The 23,705-nt window shown below is 31.6% G+C and overlaps 1 protein-coding gene across 1 annotated transcript; it reads right to left on the bottom strand.

Annotated features, from left to right (window-relative positions):
- Positions 1–573: 573 nt before the first annotated feature.
- On the bottom strand, positions 574–11,986 carry LOC127728890 (salivary glue protein Sgs-3-like). Its single transcript, XM_052236476.1, has 5 exons — positions 11,737–11,986; positions 6,828–6,854; positions 5,176–5,319; positions 3,137–3,208; positions 574–638 (listed from the first exon to the last, which is right to left on the bottom strand). Exons 1-5 carry the CDS (start codon positions 11,984–11,986, stop codon positions 574–576), a joined length of 558 nt encoding a protein of 185 aa, XP_052092436.1.
- Between the last annotated feature and the right edge of the window lie 11,719 nt (positions 11,987–23,705).

Here is a 23,705-nt window from a genome sequence, read left to right on the forward strand (position 1 = left end):
ACAAGATACAAAAAATCATAATGAACATGTACATGCGTCACACGTTCCAATGATTCTTCCTCAACGTTCATTAGTAAGTCAGTACCATGGCAAAATAGAAATAGATTTAGATGCCATATGGACGTGCGACCTATGACACAATAGTTTGGAAATGGAGATTTAAGATCTAAAGAAACAGCTTAAACCCGCCACAATTTCATGACAGAATCGTCGTCATTAGTTGTTAAATACAATTTTTTACGCTTATCGTTATAATGATATTTGGATGTTAAAGGCAGATGTTTTCATTGTTTCTGTTACAATTATTCCCAACATTTATAGAAAATTGTATATTAAGAGATTATCATATGATATTGATGTTGTATTTTGCTCTCTGATATGTATTATCGTTATTCTTGTCACTGGATTTTCTATCACATTAACACCGTTTCATCTTTTATCCATACCACATATTTGAAAGGTTGCAGTCGACTTTGGTGAACAATGCATGGTCAGTGATAAACAAGCGTAACTATTGCTTTTTTTTTATTAGGTTTGAAGAAGATTTCTACAATGAATAAACGTTTTTTATTTTTAACCAGTTGTTTTTGATAAAAGTGTTGAAGATGGAGGTTTAATACCGCTATTACACTGATCCCCTGTACAACAGAAATGACATTCAAATGCATTAGCATTGGTAACTACTCCATATCTCATACAATAGTCTTGATCAGCTGATTCCTTTAACCATTTTGTGTCACATGTTTGTTTCGTCACACATCTAGAATTATAGAGAAAATATGTGCTGAAACATTTAATCTTTCATGTTATAAGACACACATAATCAGCATTGATCACACCCTAAGAATAAATATCACGAATTTTGCCTGTTTTCCGTTGTATTCTGGCAATGTGAACAAAAAAAGGTATATTAAAACAAAAACCCTTTATACAAATCGAATGTTTTTAAAGTTGTAGATATGTACAAGTCAGTTGACTGGCTTACTGTTTTTCTTAAATATTCGAAATTTGAATTGATATTTTTGTTAAAGTCAAATCATTTTCACTGTTAATTGTTGTGTTACTGGTCTGTTTCACATGACCTTCAATTCTTCATTTAATACAGTATTTACATTTTATTTTTTTTACTTTCGTTTTTTTCTTTTTCTTTCCGTTTTCTATTTTTTTTAATTGGAGATAATATACATAGGGCAAGAAAAATCAAAGACTTCTAACGATAGACGAAACAATTGCTAAAGGAAGAAAGACAAAAAGACAAACAACAGTCTGCATAACATCATACAGAAAGTTTTAGGATTGAGCAACACGTAAAATCCTTTTCAGAAAATCTAGATATGGTATTTGAAATTGAAATAAGCAGGTCAAAAACAATATAATTATGTCAAGAACAGTTAACTGATCGGTTAACAAACTGCAATAGGCTTATGTAATTATTTAGCTGAATATACATATAAACTAGCAAGGTTAAGGAATGATTAAGCGATAGCAAACGGGTTTAACCCCCTCACATTCTGTATGTAGCTGTTCCTAATCAGAAACCTGTAATTTATAATTGTCGTTTGATTCTGTCCATCATATTTGTTATTCGTTTATTGTTTTGAACATGAACCGCACCGTTCATTTTTTCTCGTTTGAATTGTTTCATATTTTGTAATGTCTGGGCTTTTCATAGCTTATTATACACGGTATTTGTTTTCCTCACTGTTGAAGGCCGAACGGTGACCTTTAAATGCTTAAAACTACGTCATTTGTTTTCTGGTGGATAGTTGTTTCATTCGAAGCGATACCAAATCTTCTTATTTTTTTTGTTTTCAAAGCCATATAAATTTAAATATATTTTCTAGTTAAATGAATATAGCAAACCCTTGTTGGATTACTGAAATTAGAAGTGGAATATTTGACAATTAACAATCTTGACGACAATACAGAAATCGGCGAAAAATGAGGTAGAAGATCAAAAACCTAAGTTCAAAGAAAAACTGACAATGCACAACAAAAACAAAAAAAAAAAAAAAAAAACAACGAAAATAATATAACAGTATACAAAATTGTCAGACAGAAAACTAAATATTGAGTAACATAAACCGGGAGAATCCAGGGGCTTTGACCGATACGGTGACTCTGTGATTCAAGAACAAGTGGCATGTTTCCACAGTCTTGTAGCTTTAGATACAAGAAAAATTTGTCTGATCTGAAAATTAACTGTTTGTGTCTTATTCCTAATTCGGCCATCTTTGATCGAGTATGAGTTTTCTTGTGGTCTTATGCATGACATCAAGTCTCCATGCTTTAGGAGTTTTTGTATTTTACCTTCATTTGTATTTCCTAATGAATTTATGAAGTCAGAACATCGATAAACCCTAAAGATATAGATGAAAAATCCTGAACACATTGCAAGAACTGCAGGCAGAGCAAGGTCAGATACGCGTTTCTTGCTATGAATGCATCGCCTACTAGTACCATGTTTACCAAACTCTGCTTAACTTTCTCAATAGAATAGGATAAATGACTTTTTATGGTATCTTAAAATATAAGACCACGTTAATATGTCTGTCATATCTTATCTGTCAATCGAAGCTCTTAACGTATAAAACAAGAATTATAAACCCCTAACGAATGGATATGGTGTGGTTCAGCTGAAAAATAGAAAGTTGGCGCTGTTCCTTTGCTTTTTGTGTTTTTTGCGTTGTAGGTACTGATTTTGTGTTATGAATGGATACCCCATATCCTTTCTTTTCTATTAATGTGAAAGTGGAATTCTCCATGTTTGTCATAGATCCTAGTTTGATGTTGTCATTATATGCGGGATTTTCGTGCTGTGTTGAAGACCCATTGGTGGCCTTGGCTCTTTGGTCGGATTGTTGTTTTTTTTTGACACATTCCCCGTTTCCATTTTCCATATTATTAATTTTATATTATATAAGATCCAGATATGAAACATAGAACGTATCAAAGTATCCAACATATTATTGAATTTGGTAAGATCAGCTTTATCATATAATTTACCGTTTATAGACATCCGAATTACCATTACCATCATATAAGACATCTGTCATGCAGTAATTGTAACCAGAAGGGCAGATATTTGTGGAACTATTTCCGTACACATCTTTACTATAACAAGGAATGCCATTACTTATATCTCCACACGTGTTACATGTTGAAGGTGTTGGCGTCGTAGCAGCTGAAGGTGTTGGCGTCGTAGCAGCTATCGATAATAAAAAAATTACAAAATAGACAGTAAGCATGAAAAACACCTTTTGATTATTTTGATTAAATTGTTTAAGTTGGTTCTTTAGATTTATTGCATTACGGTCACACATCTTAACTCGGAAGAGAACTTTTGATTTTGTATAAAACCATCAAATAGAATTGTTTTTACTTGTGAAAACTACGCACGCAAAAACTACAAAAAAGATATCTTCATTAGGCATATGCATCCCTAATCTCATTCTATTGAAGCAAAACACATACAGGAAAATATAATGTCTTGGTTTGAAAAAAAAAAAAAAACACCGCACAAATCTGTTGCGACCGAAGAGCTCGTCTGGAACTACTTTCATTAGAAACACCCTCGACAAAACAAATAAGAAAGCCAAGGATATAAAATAACTCGACACGTTTATAGCTACATCACCATATGACGATTTAAAACGCTGACGACCTTTGTGATAGTAAAATTGTAAAAACATATAATAATTGAATATACTATTTTATAATAAGAACCACACAATATATATCAAGGACAAAACAAGTAAAGTGTTATGCATGCAATTTAGTAAATTTCTCTTTAACCCCTTCACAGAAAGCATAACATCTAATAGGTATCTTTACCTCCTTTGTTAAAAAGTTTAAAAGACTGAACAATAATAAGTGTTATTTTATCTATTACAAATGTATGTAAGAAATAATATATATGTTAAGGTCGGCAATCACAATATATATTATTCAGTTTACTTACGATTCAGTGATGCTGTAAAAGATAAATATTAAACAAAAATTGAAATGAAAAGAAAATAATACACACGTCTCATGTAAAATCTGTTACACACATTCACTATCTCGTAAAATCGCATAGTAGCACTCTCATTTCAAAAATAGCTGTATTACGTACATTTAATTTGCAAGACTAATAACACAAGATAATATCTAAAAAAAAAGAAAAGTACGATACGACCACTGGTATACTCTTTTTTTAAATATTAAAAATGTATGAAATAACATTCTTCAGATGTTTACGCGATATGCGGCTGCCATACATTATTTTTATTTTTGAGTCTTGTCTCACAAGCTGGCTTTTGTGCTTCAAACTTCTTGCCTTTAATTAAAAACTCAAATAAAGACTGATTTTAAGATCTTGCCATTAATATTAAGAAATGCAGAAAACATAGTTGGCCACAATATTTCTAATACTAAATGGTATTTCGGTTAATTTGTAGACAACAGTAGTTTAAAATCTCATACATGGCTTCAGAAAATAAAAAGCAAAGTAACAAACAAAAGTGAAGTAATCACATTAACTTTAAAATGAGCGGTACTTGGCGAGTCAACAGAACAAGAGTGTCCTGCTATACAGGCATAATCTATCATACGAATTCACAGGCAGTCAAAACGTTATAATCATGAATAGGACACAATCGCAAAATTAAAGATCATACGACTGTTAGGGTATCTAAAGATATTACACAGCAAAAACATGTCACAAGTGAATTGAGACATAGACAAATCGTTTCGGTCAACCTGTTCGTGGCGGTGACTTTAAACTGATGTACGTAGTGTCGATTTCTATAGGTCTTGCTCATAACACTGATTTAGTAGCCTTTGTATAAGACGCATTGTATTTTTGAGTAATGGTTAGACCTATATATAGTTTTGCCTATAGCTATGTACAATATGCCAGTTTTGGTCAAATATGTAAAGTTTAACATGTTTATGGTGTCATATTGACATCAAAACTAACATTTATGTTCTAACATTTCTAGATTATATTTCTCTTCAAATTAAGCTGTATACAAATGTATATCATGTATGTCGTTAAGGATGGAACAATTTTACTCTTTTGGATTTATAGAGCCAGCTCGACAATAGATCTTTTCATACCGTCTCGTTTACAGTTACTGTTTGCAAGTAAAGATAGTTTGAATTCAATTAAGATTTATACTAATACAAACTTACCTAGATACTCTGCACACTTGTTGCATGACTTCGGGCATGTAGAAATAACAAAATTCTGAGACACAGAAGATGAACATATGTTAATTTGAAATTGAGAACATCTTGGATCATGGTCGATACAAGTAGGCTGTGTAGGTAAAGAAGCTGTAATTTACATTTTAAATAAATCAACACCAGTACTTCAGTATCAGATACTTTTCGTTCTATTACTACACATTAATATCGAAAATCTTTATAAAAAAAAACATGACATATAAATGTTTTCTTAATAGTCATATGTGTTTATTTTAATGTCACATTTAGGCTACGATAGTTTACCAATGTGTAGTAATATTTTCCAAAGTGATTATACGTGTCTCTGTCATAACTGGCTAAAAGTGTTAGATATATCTTAAAATTCTAAATGTACATCTTCATAGGTTGTTACTGTATAAGTAATTTTTCATTTCTGTATACGTAGTTTATACCTTAAATATACAGGTGATAAGATTGTATTCAAATGCTGTATTAACCATTTACAAAGAACACGATTGATTATTTATGATTTTGGTGTTAATAAATGATGATATCTTAAAATAAAAAAAAATTTTCGTATTAAATGTTTGATACTATTATATAACACCATGTCAATGAATTGTCCGCATAAGGAAGCATTTTATCATTAGGAAATTTTACACAGTCATAAGTAATGTGATGACACGATTGCGTTAAAGGAATAGTGCACGTGCAGTGGGTATGGTGCAGGCTGGTGTGCAAACGTACAGCAGGTAACGTTTCCATGTTAACAAGAAGTAGACAAGTAATACCATCGACCGGCCGCAATGTTGTGGAAAACATAAGACATCAAAGCCTCAAGACATACTCATCTGATTAATTTATCTCCGAAATCGCCGTGTACATGCGTAAATTGTCATCTGCATGACATATCGTCTTAACAAAAACCGAATATCCGGTTATACCATCATACGCGGTGTTTAAATTCCGCAAGTTGATATTGAGTAATAGTATTGAAACTTTCATCTGTTTTTGGGGTATATTATTGGATTTTATGCATTCCGGCAGTATGAAATACACTTTATTGCTATTTGTCCGCCATTACTGGACATCACAAAGGTTCTCGTAAAATTTTGAGGTCATAATAGAAAATATCTGACGCCACAATGGAGAAGCGATTGTTGTATGACTTCAATATTTCAAGCAGGGCAGATTTTCGGGTCAACCGGCGCAAATTCCAAATAGCGATAAGGTGTATGTTGTTGTTGACCATTTTTTGTTATATTTGACTTTTTTTTGTGACGACTTTGCCATATTGAAAATGATATTAATTGAAAAAATTGCGTATCGTTTTATTTGTTGATCCGTATATATAACGAAATATTTGATTAAAATGTTATAAAATTATTTTTACTTTATCTTGTTAATATTTAAGATACGATATATGAACGTGAAAAAAATTTTGTAATTATTTTTTTAGTGCCTACAGTCCATGTTTTGTCCATAATTGTTGTCATTATATTTTTATTTTAAGTATAAAATAAACAGTATGCTAATATCTAATAATAATGATAATTATAATTAACCCATCTGAACGTATATTATTTTCTAATAATAAAACCACCATGGCGTTTATTTATTTATGTACAGTGGCTTACCTAGTTGAGGTCCTGAAGTGCCATTCCCTGTAAAAATTGCATTATTATTTACTGTCATACATGAACATGTAGAAGACATGTTACCATGAATGGTAACAATAGATTGATTATCAACTTCACACATAATACATAATGGTCTTTTCTTGTCATCTTAATTAAGTGTTATAGCGTTCTTTTTATTTGTCTTTGTATATTATTATACCTTACATGTATTTCAAACAATTCTATTGGGTAAAACGTTATCACGTGACATGGAATAATTCAGTTAATTTTCATTCAATTGCAAGGAAGAACGAATAACCATAAAAATTTACACCAGCGTTGAATAACCCTATTATTCACCGGCGAATAACCTTTTTAGTTTGTTTATTTGTACTCATGAAAATGACGTCACAGACGTAAATAAACAAAATGGCAACGTTAAAGTTACAGGAAGCCCATTGATCGAGAGAAGAGGAAATATGACTTTTGACGTGCATCTTGTGCCGATGATATCTCTAATAACGGTCCTTTTCAGGGCCATCAATATTTTACAAAAAGAATCTACCTTTATTGTACATACGAGAATCCTAAGACACAAATTACACGTATTTTTGAACGTCAACTTGTGTTTGTTACTGACTCAAGTAAGGGTAAGTGCTTTTACAATGATTCAAAATGCCCTTCCACTGTTAGTTCGGTATAATAAAACAATTATGGCCCCTTAGAAGCGATGAATATCCAAAAATTGTCAACCCTTAAAAGTTATTTCACTTCGGGCTGCGCCCTCAGTGAAATAACCTTCTCGTGTTGAAAATTTTGGATATTCACCTTTTCAACGGGCCATAATTGTATATTGTTAACCTTACTGTTTGGTCCATTTTTGGTAACATCCTTTTGACGTGACTCAGTATTCATACTTCCCGCCAACGCGTTATTGTGTTATGGTCATTTTTTTGTAGTTTTGTCTTTCGTTTTTGCTTATGTTCTTTGTCTATAGTGTATATACGCTATTTTGTTTTTCTTTGTTGACATAGTTGGTTTTTTTTAGTGATTAAGACTATAACACAATGTTGACTGCTGTACCAAACTTTTTGGCATTTTTACTTATAATGTCTATTTGTTTTATTTACACATTGTTGTCAATATAATGGAATTTTATGCAACTGTCACAAACAAGTGTGAGGTTTAGCTAGCTATAAAACCAGGTTTGGTTCATCATTTTCATAAGGAAATGCCTGTACTAAGTCAGGAATATGACAGTTGTTTTCAATTCGTATGATGTGTTTCAGCTTTTAATTTTGCCATTTGATAACGGATTTTCCGTTTTGAATTTTCCTTGGAGTTCTGCATTTTTGATATTTTACTTTTTATAGGCTTATAAACAAAATCATTCAACAAAATAAAATATATAACAAAGAGGCTGAACGCAAAGCAAATAAATATATTTAGCAACAGAAACCACATGTGTATATGTATCGCAGTTGACGACTAAATTTAATGGAATTCCAACAAAACACTTATTAATATATATTTTAAACAATTTTTGTATGTATTTAGATGACATGTATTTGTAAATCCAGATTATTCTAAATATTTAAAGTAATGTATGCACATATATAATAGTTAATTGACTATTGTCCATTTGTAGACTTTTATCATACAATTTATAAATGTGGAGCACGATCTGCTTCATCTTGCTGATCACCTCATTTCTCCCTCAGTTTTTGATGGGGTTGGTGTTGCTCAGTCTAAGGCTTCTAAGTTTAGTTTTGTTTGTCTTTTATCGTTTTTCGTTTTTTTTCTATGGCATTGTCAGTTTGGTTTTGACTAATGAGTTTGATTATCCCTTTGGTATCTTTCGTCTCTCTTCTATCAATGATCTTCATATCAAAATGCATGTAATTTGCCATGCAAAAAGTAGATTAATTAATACATAAATTTTTTTTTAAACTAAGTAGCAAATTCTTGAAAGTACGTGCATTTGTATTTATATGGAATCTGCGTAATACAGACACAGGTTTTTTTCTAAAGTTAAGCAGCGACAAATATACTACCCGCAATTAAATACAAATTATGAAAATTTTTGACAGTGAATACATTTTTAAAACAATATTGTTAGTTTACAAAATAGAAACACCCATTGGTTTTCTGTTTTCTGGTCAACTGGTTCTTTGAACTAGCGGCACCAATCGCTTTACTTAAGAAAAAAAAATCAAGACACACTGCCTGTCAATTCTTAAACTGTGATAAGTATACATCAGTGATAATTCATAATAGTTTGAATTTAACAAGAAGCTATTTGCTATTTGTAATGACAAAATTTGTAAGACAAGACACAAAAATACACAAAAATAATTTAAAAGTTGTCCTTTTTTAATCAATTCAGGACTTACCGAAATATATGTCAATGAATTTGGGTTGCTAAACGTTCCAGAGCGATTGAGTTAACCACCTGTTATTTGTAGGTTCCAAATGTTAATGTTTGGTTTAGTAAGCATAATGTTATGTGAACTTAAGCTTTTGTTTATCCTTTCGTCTTTCTCCTTTGCTCATAGTGATTCTTTTGACTAATAATTTTTTTATTTCCCCTTTGAATCGTCTGCCCATTTTTGACATAGCGTAATACAACTGAAGCTATTCATGTTTTGTATAGGCCCGTTAGACTGTACCCAGTAAACATGTACAACATTTCTGATAACAATATAAAATCGCCATTCTTAAAATCGACGAAAGACAGAAAAAAGTAAAATAATAAAAATATCGAACTCTAAGGAAAATTCAAAACGGAAAGTCCCTTATCAAATGGCAAAATTAAAAGCTCAAATACATCAAACGAATGGAAAACAACTGTCATATTCCTGACTTGGTACAGGCATTTCCTTATGTAGAAATACATTGGTAAAAAAATTAATAAATTACAGTCAACAACATATTTCACGGAAATGTAAAACACATGATCAAATTTATAGATGTTGAATTACCTGAACATATTCCGCAGAATGCCTGACATCTTTTGTGAGCAATTCTATACAAGGTTCCAGTAGTAGCTTTACATAAATCGTACATCATTTCATATAAAGCACAAGAAAAATTGGAATCCTCATCATTAGTGCATGCATTATTTGTTGCTAAAATTTAAAGAGTAGTTGGAAATTAATGGAATATAGGTCCAATGCTTATGCAAAACTGTCAAAACAACCTGTAAGTTAAACAAACAGCCCAATGACGGTTTTTAATATCCAAAAGTAACTACGGTGTAGACAACAGCTGTTCACCATCGGAATTGTCGCTAATAAAAGTGTTCTTAAACGTAGGATTATAAATTCTGCTATCAAATCCATGTAATTTAAATATGTAAAGTAATATTCAATAAGAAATTTGACTTGCCAAAGTCGTGTAAAACGTTTAGAATGCATTGTGTCAATATATGGCGAAAATAAAACCCTAAAAAGTGTAACTTTACTTTAAGGTATTGTTGAAGTCCTTTTGCGCAATGATCGGTTTTTCATAGTTTGAGAGACATATGTGATTGTGATATTGAGTTTTTAACATCTGTAGAAACACATCAAAGATACCAGGATTATAGTTTAGTACACCAGAATTGCGTTTCCTCTATATAAATCTCATAAGTGGAACTCGAATCACCAAAACTGGAAGGCTGAATCAAATACTTAGTTCAAAAGCATTATAAACCGAAAATGCAGAGAAATACTACTACGATTATGTATGCCTAGGATACATAAAACATTTTATCAATGACATTTCAAAATAAAATTACTAAAAAGAGGCCACTAGGCTGGGATTACCCTCGGCGACAAAACTTAAACCAGCATTGGTATCAAACCAGTGGTTGTGAAACTCATTATAGATACCAGTCTTATACTTTGGAACGACATTTTGTGTTCTTAAGAAATATGTATGCTAGCTGCCTATCCCTTTTTTGACACTAGTGTCATATGCGTAATCATTGCAGCATTGCAGATTTTTTTTTTCTGTTGCGGCAAAGAGTCACGGTCTGTTTCACGCAAACCGTTTATATAACTGTTTATAATGGACTTTCACCTAACTACGACATACATGTACTTGGTTCAAATAATTGGTAGAACACAATTACAATGAGAAAAAAACACCAAATCTTAGATTTTGGTATTTTGTGTATTAGTGTAGTATGGAAAGAAAAATATGCCATCAGGAGACAACTCAACATTTTTATTAAAATTTACAAATACAACTTGGGTATCCTGACTTTTTTTCGGAATAATTATTATTTTTGTTATTAAAAAAGGGGTTTAAACATAATTTTCACGAGAATGGCTTGCCATCTTTATGACCATGACTGGTTTGAAAAATATTAAAAATGAAAGAAAAAACTTTTTTAAGTTCATGCATCCGAATTGCTATTTAGGATTTACCTTAATCAGGAATGCACAAAGCTTAATATTTGAAAGCCAAAAATGTATAAGAACAGAAACAGATAAAGAGCTATATGACCAAAAAAGACCTAAAATAATATTACAATCAATCTAAGGTCAAATTTGCCTGAGGGAGTTCAAACCTTAGTTTCGTAATAATTTTTAAATTTATAAAGAGACAATTTAAGAAATTGAAACGTCTTATTTGTGTTTTTATCCTATGAATACAATGAGTTGTCAGTAAACACCAATTGGACAGACAGAAACCCAACCAAGGAAAACCAGAAAAGAGACCTTTTTCATTTGCATTAAACTGTTCTATAGCAAACTACAGTAAATCAATCTTTTCTTATTTTAAGGAATATATTACAAGTTGTTCTACTATCCGGTCGATTTTTTATAGATAAAACATATTTCAAAGTTTTTCTTGTCGTATATCATACCGAGAAGCATCAGAATTGATCAAATGAAAGACCGACCGTTAATCGTTTAACAACAAATAATAATGTACATACATGTCGAAACAACTGTTACTACAGCGGTCGTTGGAATAGACGTAGTTGATGGTTTAATTGTTGTTGGTTGGACGGTTGTTGGTTGCATAGTTGTTGGTTGAATAGTTGTTGCTTGCACAGTCGTTTGTTGGACGGTTGTTGGTTGCACAGTTGTTGGTTGAACAGTTGTTGGTTGCACAGTCGTTTGTTGGATTGTCGTTGATTCAGCAACTGTCGGTCCAACAGTCGTCGGTTTAGAAGTTATTGACATAGTTGTTTGTGCTTAAATAGTTTATAATCTACGATGAAGGATTTTATTAACAAATTATGGACATATCTTTCAGTTATTTTATTTATTTGGCTTTCGTGTAAACTAATGTACAACTGTGACTTTGAGATAAAGAACAGCTGTTCCTTTGCTTTTTGTGTGATTTTTGCTGTGCAAGTACTGATTTTGTTATTCTATTTTCAAACTTTATTTGGCCTTCATGTAAATTATTGTACAATGTAATATGGATATATGCATGAATGTATCAATCATAAAGGCACATATTGAAATAGAGATGCTTCCGATTAATGTTTGTCGTCGCCTGGTTCAAGGACAAATGGGCGTTTTTTCGACTTTTCTATGCCATCTTTGATTTGTTTCCGTTTATTAAATATTAGGACGAAACCTATATAAAAGGATTGGTATCTACATATTGTGTAATACTTTATGTTTTTCCCTAGCAGCTACAATTAATTTTTTTTCTCCACTTTCGGCTTCATGCGTATTTGATTTTTTTTGTTAGATCATTTCTGTTGACTGACTGCTAAATTGTATATGTTATACTGTAGATACTAGTAGCTGTTAATGAATCGACTTATTTTGTTTACATCAAATAGATTACGTTAACATATAATGCTACTGTGGATTCACATTGTTGTCAATATAATGGAATTATATGCGACTGTCATACAATTGAATGGTTTAGATACCTATTAAACCAGGTTTAATCCACCGTTTCCTACACAAAGAAATGTCTGTACCAAGCCAGGAAAATGACAGTTGTTTTCCATTCGATTGATGTGTTTCAGCTTTTGATTTTGCTATTTGAAAAAGGACTTTCCGTTTTGAATTTTCCTTGGAGTTCGGTATTTTATTATTTTACATTTTTCAATTCATTTTCGTAGGTACTTGTTTTCAGGGATTCGAATTATAATCGTAAGTTATTGGAAACATGATTTCGTTGTTTTTGAAAATTCTGTATACAAGTCTATAGGAAATTCGTATTTCGTAGAACAGTGGAATTCGTGAATCATGTATTCTAATTTAATTCAAATTTTATATTCTATTTTTACAAATTTACCCTTTTTGTGGCATTGATACATTCGTGTGACGCACAGTTCATTATTCTATTGTCCTGTATTTGTGTTTTGTCTTAAATTAATGTTAAGTGTTCGTTGTTATCCTGTGGTTTACATGTTGAAATGTACTATTATATTATTTATTTATTATTAATGAATTTCTATGTCCTGAATGTTCTTGCATTTATTTTTACTGTATTTCTGTCACGTAATATGTCATTTTAGCGGTATTTGAAACATTGCCATATAAGCGGGAGGTTTGGCTAGCCATAAAACCAGGTTAAACCCAGTATGTTTTCTTAAAATGTCCTGTACCAAGTCAGGAACATGGCAGTTGTTATCACATAGTCCGTTTCTATGTATGTTGGCGTTTGTTTTTGTAGCAGTTCAGTGTTTCTATTGTTACGTTTTGTTTCCTCTTATAGTTGATGTGTTTCCCTTAGTTTTGGTTTGTGACCCGGATTTGTTTCAGTTTAATCGATTTATGACTATTGAACAGCGGAATACTACTATTGCCTTTATCTAAACCAGTAAGTACTCCACGAACAATAATGAATCCACATAAATGTATGCCGTTTCATGACAGTTACATGTAATCCACTTCATATGAGATTGTTTCAACAAGACGTGCTCATCATTGACAACCTTTTGACGCAATATTCTTTTTTCTGTTGACTTTCATCATTGTAAAACTTAAGATGCGATTAATTTGTTTCTTTTGATTTTTATCAATGTTTTTAAAAAATGTGAGTCTTCCTATGAAAACATGTGTCGGTTGTCTTTTACAAATATTGGTAAGTGTCTTGTTGTCTTGTGTCGATGTCAGGCAACACGACTGAAAGCTATAATTTTCTTGAACAATTTTACTTTCAAATTAAAATTTTCGCATTTAACAAAAATTCAGAGAAAAACAAGCTCATAGCTAAATATATATATATGTTCAATATGATAAGTTTTAAACTTAGATGACGTTTTTGCTTATCAATTTAATTTAAAAATTCCTGAAATTTGATTTAAATGACAAGGCGGGTCATTTTTTCTATTTCTATAGTTAAATTAATCATTTTTAGAAGTTAAGTTCTTTAATAAAATTTTAATTATATTATCATATGTTGCTTTACGATGCAAATAGATCAAATACTTAGTTAGCCACGACCTTTGCCATGAGAATGAACACACAAATACTAATAAAACCTTAACATAAATCTGATTAAAATACAGGCGAAAGATACCAAAGGGACATTCAAAGTCAAAAGTCAAAATAAACTGACAATGCTAAAGATATGAAATTGTGTAGATTTACCCTGTTTATGATTGTAGCAAATAAAAGTTGCTTCATTTTATCATTCTTTGTTCATGTTGTTAAATATACTGTTTCAAATTTCATTTTCTTATTGCAGCTAATATTCCTTCAAAATTGAATTCGTATGCTACAATTTACAATTTTGCAGTAAAATCAAAACCGTTAGTTTTTCTACGCTTTACACTGCTGATTTCCTTGCTCAATTGAAAGATCGACAACATCGTCTTTTTAAACGGAGCTTCATCTAAATAAATTGGAAATGTAGATACAAATTCCTCCTTTTAGCTCATGAGATATCTAACTTTGCGAAGAACTACCCTTATTTAAAAACAAACACACCAATGATAATATCATCAAAATGTTAGAATTTTTTATCGACAACATACTTGTTGAGTTTGGTGGATTTAAACAGACAGTCGGTATTCCAATGGGTAAAAATTGTGCACCACTACTTGCCGACTTGTGTTGATTATAGGCATAAATGCAAAAAAATGTTAAAATTTTTTGTTTAAGGTGTAATTCCACCATTGATTTCCCCCTATTAGTCTTTGTTAAATTTGCACTTTTCAAAAAATTGTGCAGAATTTATCTTTGTTTCAAATAAAGAAATACTTGGCATGAGTAAAGATTTATCCTGTCCAGTACTATAGAAAAAATTTCACATAACATTTCATTGCATATAAGAAAATAACCATCACTGGAAGTTAACCAATCAAATTTTCCCCCTTTTTTAACCTGTGTACAAGCTTTAGTAACCATGTAACCTCAAGTTTCGAAAATATTCTATAGAAACCCCAAATAAAGAAATAATGGTGCTTTGAAATACCCAAGATATATGTTTATGACTCAGAAATGTTTTACTGCAATGAAATGTAGGATCAATTACCTACAACTGTCAAATTCAAGGGAATATTTTTTTTCGACCTATTTTCGTATGCAACCGGATGTGACGTACTATAATTTGGTGGTATTACACCTAAAGGGCAATAACTCCTATAAGAAGTCGTCTGACAATTTTGATGTAAATCAATTTGAACATTTCTGCCCCTGTCAGATTTTTCTATTCATAGCTTCAAGATTATTGACAAAACTGGCATTTTACCCCTCAGTTCTATTTTTAGCCCTGTCTGCAATGTTGGTTGGCAGGCGGGGTCAACATTTTTATTAAAATTTTGATACCTTAATGATTGTTTTTTGGCAAGTTTTGATAAGTTTGGTCTAGTTGTTTCAGAGGAAAAGATTTATGTGAAATTATAAACGACGACGACGGACGACGGACGCCAAGCGACGAGAAAAGCTCATTTTGCCTTTCGTTTTTTTTTAGCTTAACAGTATTTTGCAAAGTCCTTTAATTTCACTTCCAGATATATTGATGATATTTTGTCACTCAATAACCAACATTTGAATGAGTACGCACATGTCGTATTACCAAGTAAACTTGCGATTAAGGATACTACTGATAGTAGAAGGTTTAATTTAAATCTAGATTTTTCGTCGATATTAGCATAGATGGACGACCTCAAACTACAATCTATGACAAACATGATGATTTTAACTTTGCAATTGTCAAAAGCTAATCCATTTCTCATCAGTAAAATACTATCTGTTCCATCCTTTGGTGTTTGCATATCTCAATTAATACATGTACGTAACATCCGTGCATTTGTACATTAAATGGACTTTATCTACAGGGATGTGCTCCTTACACATAAACTGCTCCAGCAAAGTTCGAGGAAGAACGACTGAAATCGACACTACATAAGTTTTACGGTAACCTTCACGAATTAGTTTACCGATACGATGTGTCATTGTCTCAACTCACTGATTAAGCGGTCCTAGAATATTTAGTTACCAGTAAAGTCGTCTGATATGTAATTTAACCGATTGTGTGCGTCATAATCTAGTTTGTGACACTTTGATTGAGTATGAATTCGAATGGCGGGAGATGCATGCACAGCTGAAGACGTATATCATGTCTTGATTCTTTTGGACGGTTCATGCGATTTCCTCGGTTTTGTTTGTTGCATTGCCTTGATTTATTTCTTCCTAATCGATTTACGAGATTCGAACTCAAACTCTATTAGACTGTCGCCTTGATTTAAAATCATTCACTATCAGGTTTGTTTCCCCCCGTAGCATACTGTGTTATGATTACAACTTCTTTTCAAGTCGAATGCAATAAGCTGCAATAGTCGAAGCATAACCGTAAACCATTTAAGATAGTGTTCCTGTTCTTTGAGATTTATGTAATGTGTTTAATCACACATCCCTGATCAGTTTGTATGAAGTAGATTATAATCTATATACAAATGTAGTTACCATTGTATTGCCCGAAAACGCATTCTTGTGTAGTACAATAGCACTTTTGACCAATGTTGGGCAGCCGTGTACATTCCGCCATCTGAAACAATCGTAACTGTTATTTGTGTAAGCCCTATGCTTTGAATATTATGTATGAACAATTGATGTCCTTAGCTTTAAATTTTTTCATAATATCTGACAATATATTTAAAGCTGGACTATATATTCAGTTTCTTATTCATTTGTATGTGCATAACAAATAAATATCTCTCTTGCTAATATACAAAATAAAAGTAGAAATGTAACACAAGTCCATCCAGATAAAATACAGACAAAAATTGATGTGAAAAAAAGACATTCAATGATCACCAAACAGCCCGACTTCAATGCCTTGTTAATAGTATCTTCAGATGTGTTTAATTGCAAATTAAGGAATATGTCGAAACCGAAAATAGTTGTCTTGTAAAAAACGCCTTAAAACTTAGACAGATTTGATGTGCATTTAGAAAACAGCGAAACATTTATTTGATAATCGTGACAAAAATGTGTAAAAAAAAAGGCTGTTTAGTTTTATTGTGATTTCAAATTTTTGTTATCGTCATTATTGTCCATTCTATTTCAACGAATGATTTTGATTATTCACGTAATAAATTATTACCTTTTATGACTATGGTAAAAGTCTCTTGCAGAATAAAAAATGTAAATGATGACATAATTTGCACAGTCAGTGAAGTAATTGGATTATTCCTGAAATTTGCTGATAAAGGAATATATATTCACCAGAACTATTTTCTTTTTCACAGCACTTTTCTGAGAGTATTAATGGGAGAAGAAGAAAGAAATGATCGAATGAAAGGCAGAAAATGTCCATTTAGTATATTGAGGTAATAGTTGAAAATATGCACAGCTGTAATTATTCATGGTGATTAAAACATATTTGTTTTTTAATTTCAAATAAATCGTCACTTACATGGTTTCCATCACCGCAATGTTTTTTATGTTTTCCATGTTCGTCAATCTGGATTTCACACACCTGAAGATGCAGATGAAAACAATTAGTGCTTACATCAAAAAGTACTTTCATAGTAAGGTAAAAGCTGTTGTATTCTCTTCAATCACAAGAACAGCCAATTGATTACACGGTATGATATTTAAACACTTCTTAACAAATGTTGACAAGGAGTATCATCAGTAACCTACAATTTAACGAGAGTTGTGTAGTCCATTTAAACCATGTTGTCTGTAACAAAACATGACTTTGTAGACAATATGTATAAGCAGTTTGAAACTCCTATATAATGTCGACATATACACCTACGTCATGAAATTGCAGTAATTCTAAATACATTTATGGCCCCAGTTCCCATGTTATAACAGGAGACCTTTACATCATTTATGATCGAGAGTTGTAATCAAACCTCAGTAAAGGACCTAAATATCGTCCCCCGCCAATTATTAATTGAAATGAGTGTCATAACATCATCCAAGACTCACTCCGTACTTACTGCTCGAAATGGATAAAACGAGAAAAAGCTGACAAGAAATCCTTCTTTTTTTAATTCAGTAATGAACATAGTTGATATTCGTATTAAACATTTTAAAGAACATTTTACTCCCAACAACAACCATAATAGCCCTATTTCTCGTATCAAACATAAGCTAAAAAAACTTGCCAAGGAATTTGTTTTTTTCCCGGCTGATAAGGCTGCTAATAATATTATTATTGTTTGACGTAAATTTTACATTGAGGTTCTCCAAAAGGAAATCACGAATTCACCAACAGTCAAACTGACTCCATTTTCGGAAAAATGACATCTATAACAAACAAAAACTTTTAGCTACTTCTTTACAAGCAGAACCAAATACAATGAAAGTTCCAACTATGTACTGGCTGCCGAAGCTGCACAAACCACCTTCCAAATATAGATTTATTTCGTCTTCAAGCCATTGTTCCACTACTAAACTGTCTATTCTACTTACTTGTACACTTGGTACAATCAAAAACCTGGTAATGAATTGTTCGAATAAAGCCTCTGAAAATAGTGGAATTAATTACTTTTGGAGTGTTAAAAATTCGCTGGAAGTACTTGATGAATTGCATGCTCATATTGGTGATTTCAAAAAAAAGTTTTGATTTTTCTACCCTATATACCACTTTGCCTCCTAATCTCATTATGAAAAACTTCACACACCTAATCAAATGGGCTTTAAAAAAGTCAGAATGCGAATATATATGCTCTAACTCTTTTATGTCATTTATTAGTAACAACAGACAAAAGAACTATGTTAATTGGACCTGCTTGATACGATTACTGCCCTTGAATTTTTACTTGATAACATTTTTGTTCGCTATGGAGATTCCGTATATCGTCAAGTTATCGGAATTCCTATGAAGACTAACTGTGCACCACTTATTGCGGACCTGTGTCTGTATTGTTATGAGTTACAATTTATGACTAAAATCAGCAAAGACCCATTGAAACAACATCTGATACAAAAATTTGATAAAACTGTTAGATATTTGGATGATATATTGGCTCTCAATAACTTCAGTATGTACAGTTACGAGATTTATCCTGCTGAACTGACTTTAAATAAAGCTAATACTAACAAAGAACACTGCCCTTTCCTGGATCTTGATATCTATATATTTAACGGGAAGCTTAATACCAAAATTTATGATAAAAGAGATAATTTTTCTTTCATTTCCTATTGTCAATTATTCATTTTTAGATGGCGACGTTCCCTTGTCACCATCTTATGGTGTTTATATATCTCAACTTGTTCGATTCGATCGTGTATGTAACAACGTAATTGATTTTAACGAAAGAAACCTTTGTATTACTGGAAAATTATTACACCAGGGTTTTCGATATCACAAACTAGTCTAAACATTTACTAAATTTTATCATCGGTTCAAGGACATCATTCGTAAATATACGTTCAGGTATTTCACATCCAATCTTTTATGGTAATGTTCTATACAAAGCACAAAAATGTCGACATTCACCTCAAAAGCTAACCAAAGCTTTAAACAGACTTATTCAGAAGGGATATATTTACGATACTGTTGTGAGGTCATTATTTTGGTATTAATATTGATTCACTCATAGGGTCTTTGCATCGGAAATAAACACACATTTATTCTAAAACCAGTTGTTGGCATGATACGGGTTATGTTCTACTCATATATTTTATGATGATATGATACTAAACCCCTAACGGTAGGGATTGTGCTTGATTTTCTTATGATGAAGACATAATCTTTCAATCAGTTTAATTGAGGTCTGGAGCTGGCATGTCAGTTACTGCTAGTAGTCCTTTGTTAATTTATGTATCATTGTCATTTTGCTTAGTTTCTTTTGTTACCTATTCTGACATCGGACTCGGACTTCTTTTAAACTGAGTTTTACTGTGCCTATTGCTGTGTGTTTGTTTATTCTACATTGACTAGAGGTATAGGGGAGGGTTGAGATTTCAAAAAACATGTTTAACCCCGCCGCATTTTTGCCCTTTTCCCAAGTCAGGAGCCTCTGGCCTTTGTAAGTCTTGTATGTTTTTTAATTTCAGTTCACTATATGTTTTGAAGTTTAGTGTGACGTCCATTTTCATTGAGCTAGTACACATTTTTGTTAAAGGGCCAGCTGAAGCCTGCCTCCGGGTGCGGGATTTTCTCGTTGTGTTGAAGACCCATTGGTGGCCTTAAGCTGTTTTCTACTCTTTCGTCGGGTTGTTGTCTCTTTGACACATTCCCCATTTCCATTCTCAATTCTATATTCTTTTGAACACAGTTATTATCCATTCGTTCCGTTGGTTGATTAGATTTTATTTTGTCATGTTTTGTGCACTTCCCCTTTTTGAATTGACCTTGTAGTTCGGTATTTTTGTTACACGTTTTAAACATGTTTAAATAAAGATTAACACCTTAGAATATCTAATGCCTACAGGACCTCAAAGATGGTGATTAAATTAAGGTAGGTTGATATGTTTATTCTTTTAATGTTAGTTTAGAGTATTATGCATCTTTGTTAGAAATGTCGTATTGAATTATCAACATTTGTTAATAATTGAAGTTAAATTAACATATGTCTATATAATTATGAATAACTTTAAGAATTGTTAAAATTTCCTGGTCTGCACCATCTGTGACATGCGTTATTCTCTTCAAATGTATAGGTACATAAGAATAAATCAACAAAAGACATCTAAAATGATGATACTCAACATATAGTCGTTAGCCATACATGAACCTTTGAACATGTCATGATCTAAATGAGAAATCGCCCCAGTCTATAATGTTCTGAATAAATTATAAAAAACTGTAACAAAAAAAAACTGAACTCCAAGGGAAATTCAGAAAGGGGAAGTCTATGTAAACTGACAAAATCAAACGCTGTCAAACAACGGAACAAGGGAAAAACAACTGCCATATTTCTGACTTTGTAAAGGCATTTTCTGAAGAAAATGATGGGTTAAATCTGGTTTTATAGCTAGCGCAACCTCTAACTTGTATGACAGTTGCTTATAGTTCAAATATATCTTTCTTTATTGTTATAATGCTTAAAATAACGAATATGGAATTATATATGTTAAGGATTTCATGACTATGATTTTAGAATATTTCAATACTTTTATATTATAAGGACATCATATTTTATTATAAATAAAGTAACAACTCTTTAATGCACATTTTGACTTGTATTTTTTTGGGGTCTATTTTTATTGTGCATCTTTCTCATATTCATACTGAATTAACCATATTTTATATGATTTAGGAACTGCAATGGTCTATTGGTTTAATGAAATGAAAGTCAATTTGTATAGAATCGTTTGGCTTCTTCTACGTAGTTTTAAGTTTAAATTGTTTAAACATAATAATGTGCACTTTGTTTGTATCTCAATGATCATTGACTTCTGATGCTGATTTCAATCAAAGGTAATACGCACTTAGACCAAATTGACTTGAAGTTTGTTTGTCTATTCTTTTTTATCCGTTTTGGTCAAATTTCTCCTAAAGTATTCCAGTATTCATACATCCACGGATTTCCTAATTTTTGTTGTAGGCGTTCATGAAGATGATAAGCCCAGAAAAGTACGTACAAAATGTATAAAGTATTGTTTTAATTTCTCACATCATGTCGATAACACTGTTGGTGGAACCTAAGTTCCCGAAGGTATTATTAACTCAGTTTTTGTGCTTCGAAATTGACACAATTTATATCATATTTTACATAGGCCGAGACTATTACTGTTGCTGGACTATATCCCGGAGGGTATCATGAGCTCTGTAGTAAATGCTTCGATATTGACACGATTAACAAACATGTTAATCATAGTTTTCTTAAATTCTTCTTTGTGAAATTTATAACTCATTTTGAAACTAAGACCCAAATTTCCCCAGGCAGAGTTAACATTAGGCGGATCTTGGCTGTTCTTTTATAGTCACTATCGTAATGTAGACGAAAATTCAAGTATTTATTAATACAATGCTTTCCAAATTTTGTGAATGGATTTTTCATGGTCAAAGTAAATCCAGAATAAGGGTTCCGAAGCACCAATGTTTTTAGTATCAATTTAAAGCATGTGAATTGATGACGTCAATTTTCCCCATTGGACGTTAAGCAACCAACAACAATTAAATCAATCAATTTTTCCAACTGAAAATGTTAATGTTAAATGCCTGGACTACTTTCGGTAAAATCTATTTAATTATACGCTAGCACTTTTAAATTGGTATTAAATTCATATTTCATAAAGAAAACATGAATTATTCATGTTTTATCATTTATAAAAAAAAGCATAAGATAAACACATTTCGATAATACCTTGTTTGCATGGCAAGTATGATCATCGTTATCTGAACAAATTAGGCCTGCAACTTGGTGTCCTACAAAAAATTGTATGCATTATATATTATGCGATTTGAAATGTTTAAATATTTCACGAAATAACTAGACTGACTTTAAATACACATATGAAGTTATTTCCTTTCAGAAAAATAGGTATTTTAATTTCATTATTACCCTGAACAAAACCATATTTATCTTTAAAGGTTAAACAGTGTGGTAACAGCAGGTTGTTGCTTTTGAATGTTCTTCTACATGCATGACCAAACAGCATTGAACCATTCTGGTAAAATGTCTAGTTTATGTTTAGCTGCATCGAGTTTTATCCATTTTAAACATTTTCTTAATTTCGTTCTTCTAGAGCGCTTTTCTGAACTCACCTTCATCTCAAAAGGCTGAAAACTAAATTAGTGAAAAGTTGTGTTGTATTCTAATAATATAAGAAGAGCCATAGGATCAACGAGATCTAATCAGATTGGGCGAAATCCTCTGTGATAAACTAGCTTGGGGAAATTGAAATCTTCTATATAGTTCATCTATCACTAAAAAAAACATATTAAAGAAGTTAATCATAAGAATACACATCAAACTCATTTATTTAAGAATACATATCATACCTGCAACAAGGGAGATGAGAGTGTGATCTACACAAATTTTTGTGTCACAATAGCACAAAGACCCAAGGCTCAAAAGATGTGGCAGACAGTGCTGTGTATGCTAAAATAAAGTGATAAAAGATAAGATAAAAAAAAATATACGCAATTTCCTTTAAAAGTCTTTATTTTAATTTTAGGATAAAGCGTGTTATTCACTGACATACTAACACGTCTTAAAATATAAAAAATGTAGTTGAATTCGGTTAAAATTGAAATAGATTGTGATAGGAAAAGGATCTATAGTCCTTTGAAACATTTGAATGTTGATTTCGAAATAAAGCTTAAAAATATCATATGCATCAAGTTAAAAGGTAGACAAAAACAATTTGAAGAAATGACCATCATTATTTAACATGTAACATTCGATTCCGTATTTTGTTTTTTAAAGTTGACAACATAAGATATTATTAGGTCTATTAAAATTTTTGAAAAATAAAGTTTATGGAAATAAAAAGAAAGAAGAATGATTGATTTATTCATGACACAAAATCTTCGCACTGGACAAAAACCAACATAATTTTATCAAACAAGTGAAAA

Source organism: Mytilus californianus, unplaced genomic scaffold, assembly GCF_021869535.1.
Source record: "Mytilus californianus isolate M0D057914Y unplaced genomic scaffold, xbMytCali1.0.p SCAF_2, whole genome shotgun sequence".
NCBI lineage: Eukaryota > Metazoa > Mollusca > Bivalvia > Mytilida > Mytilidae > Mytilus > Mytilus californianus.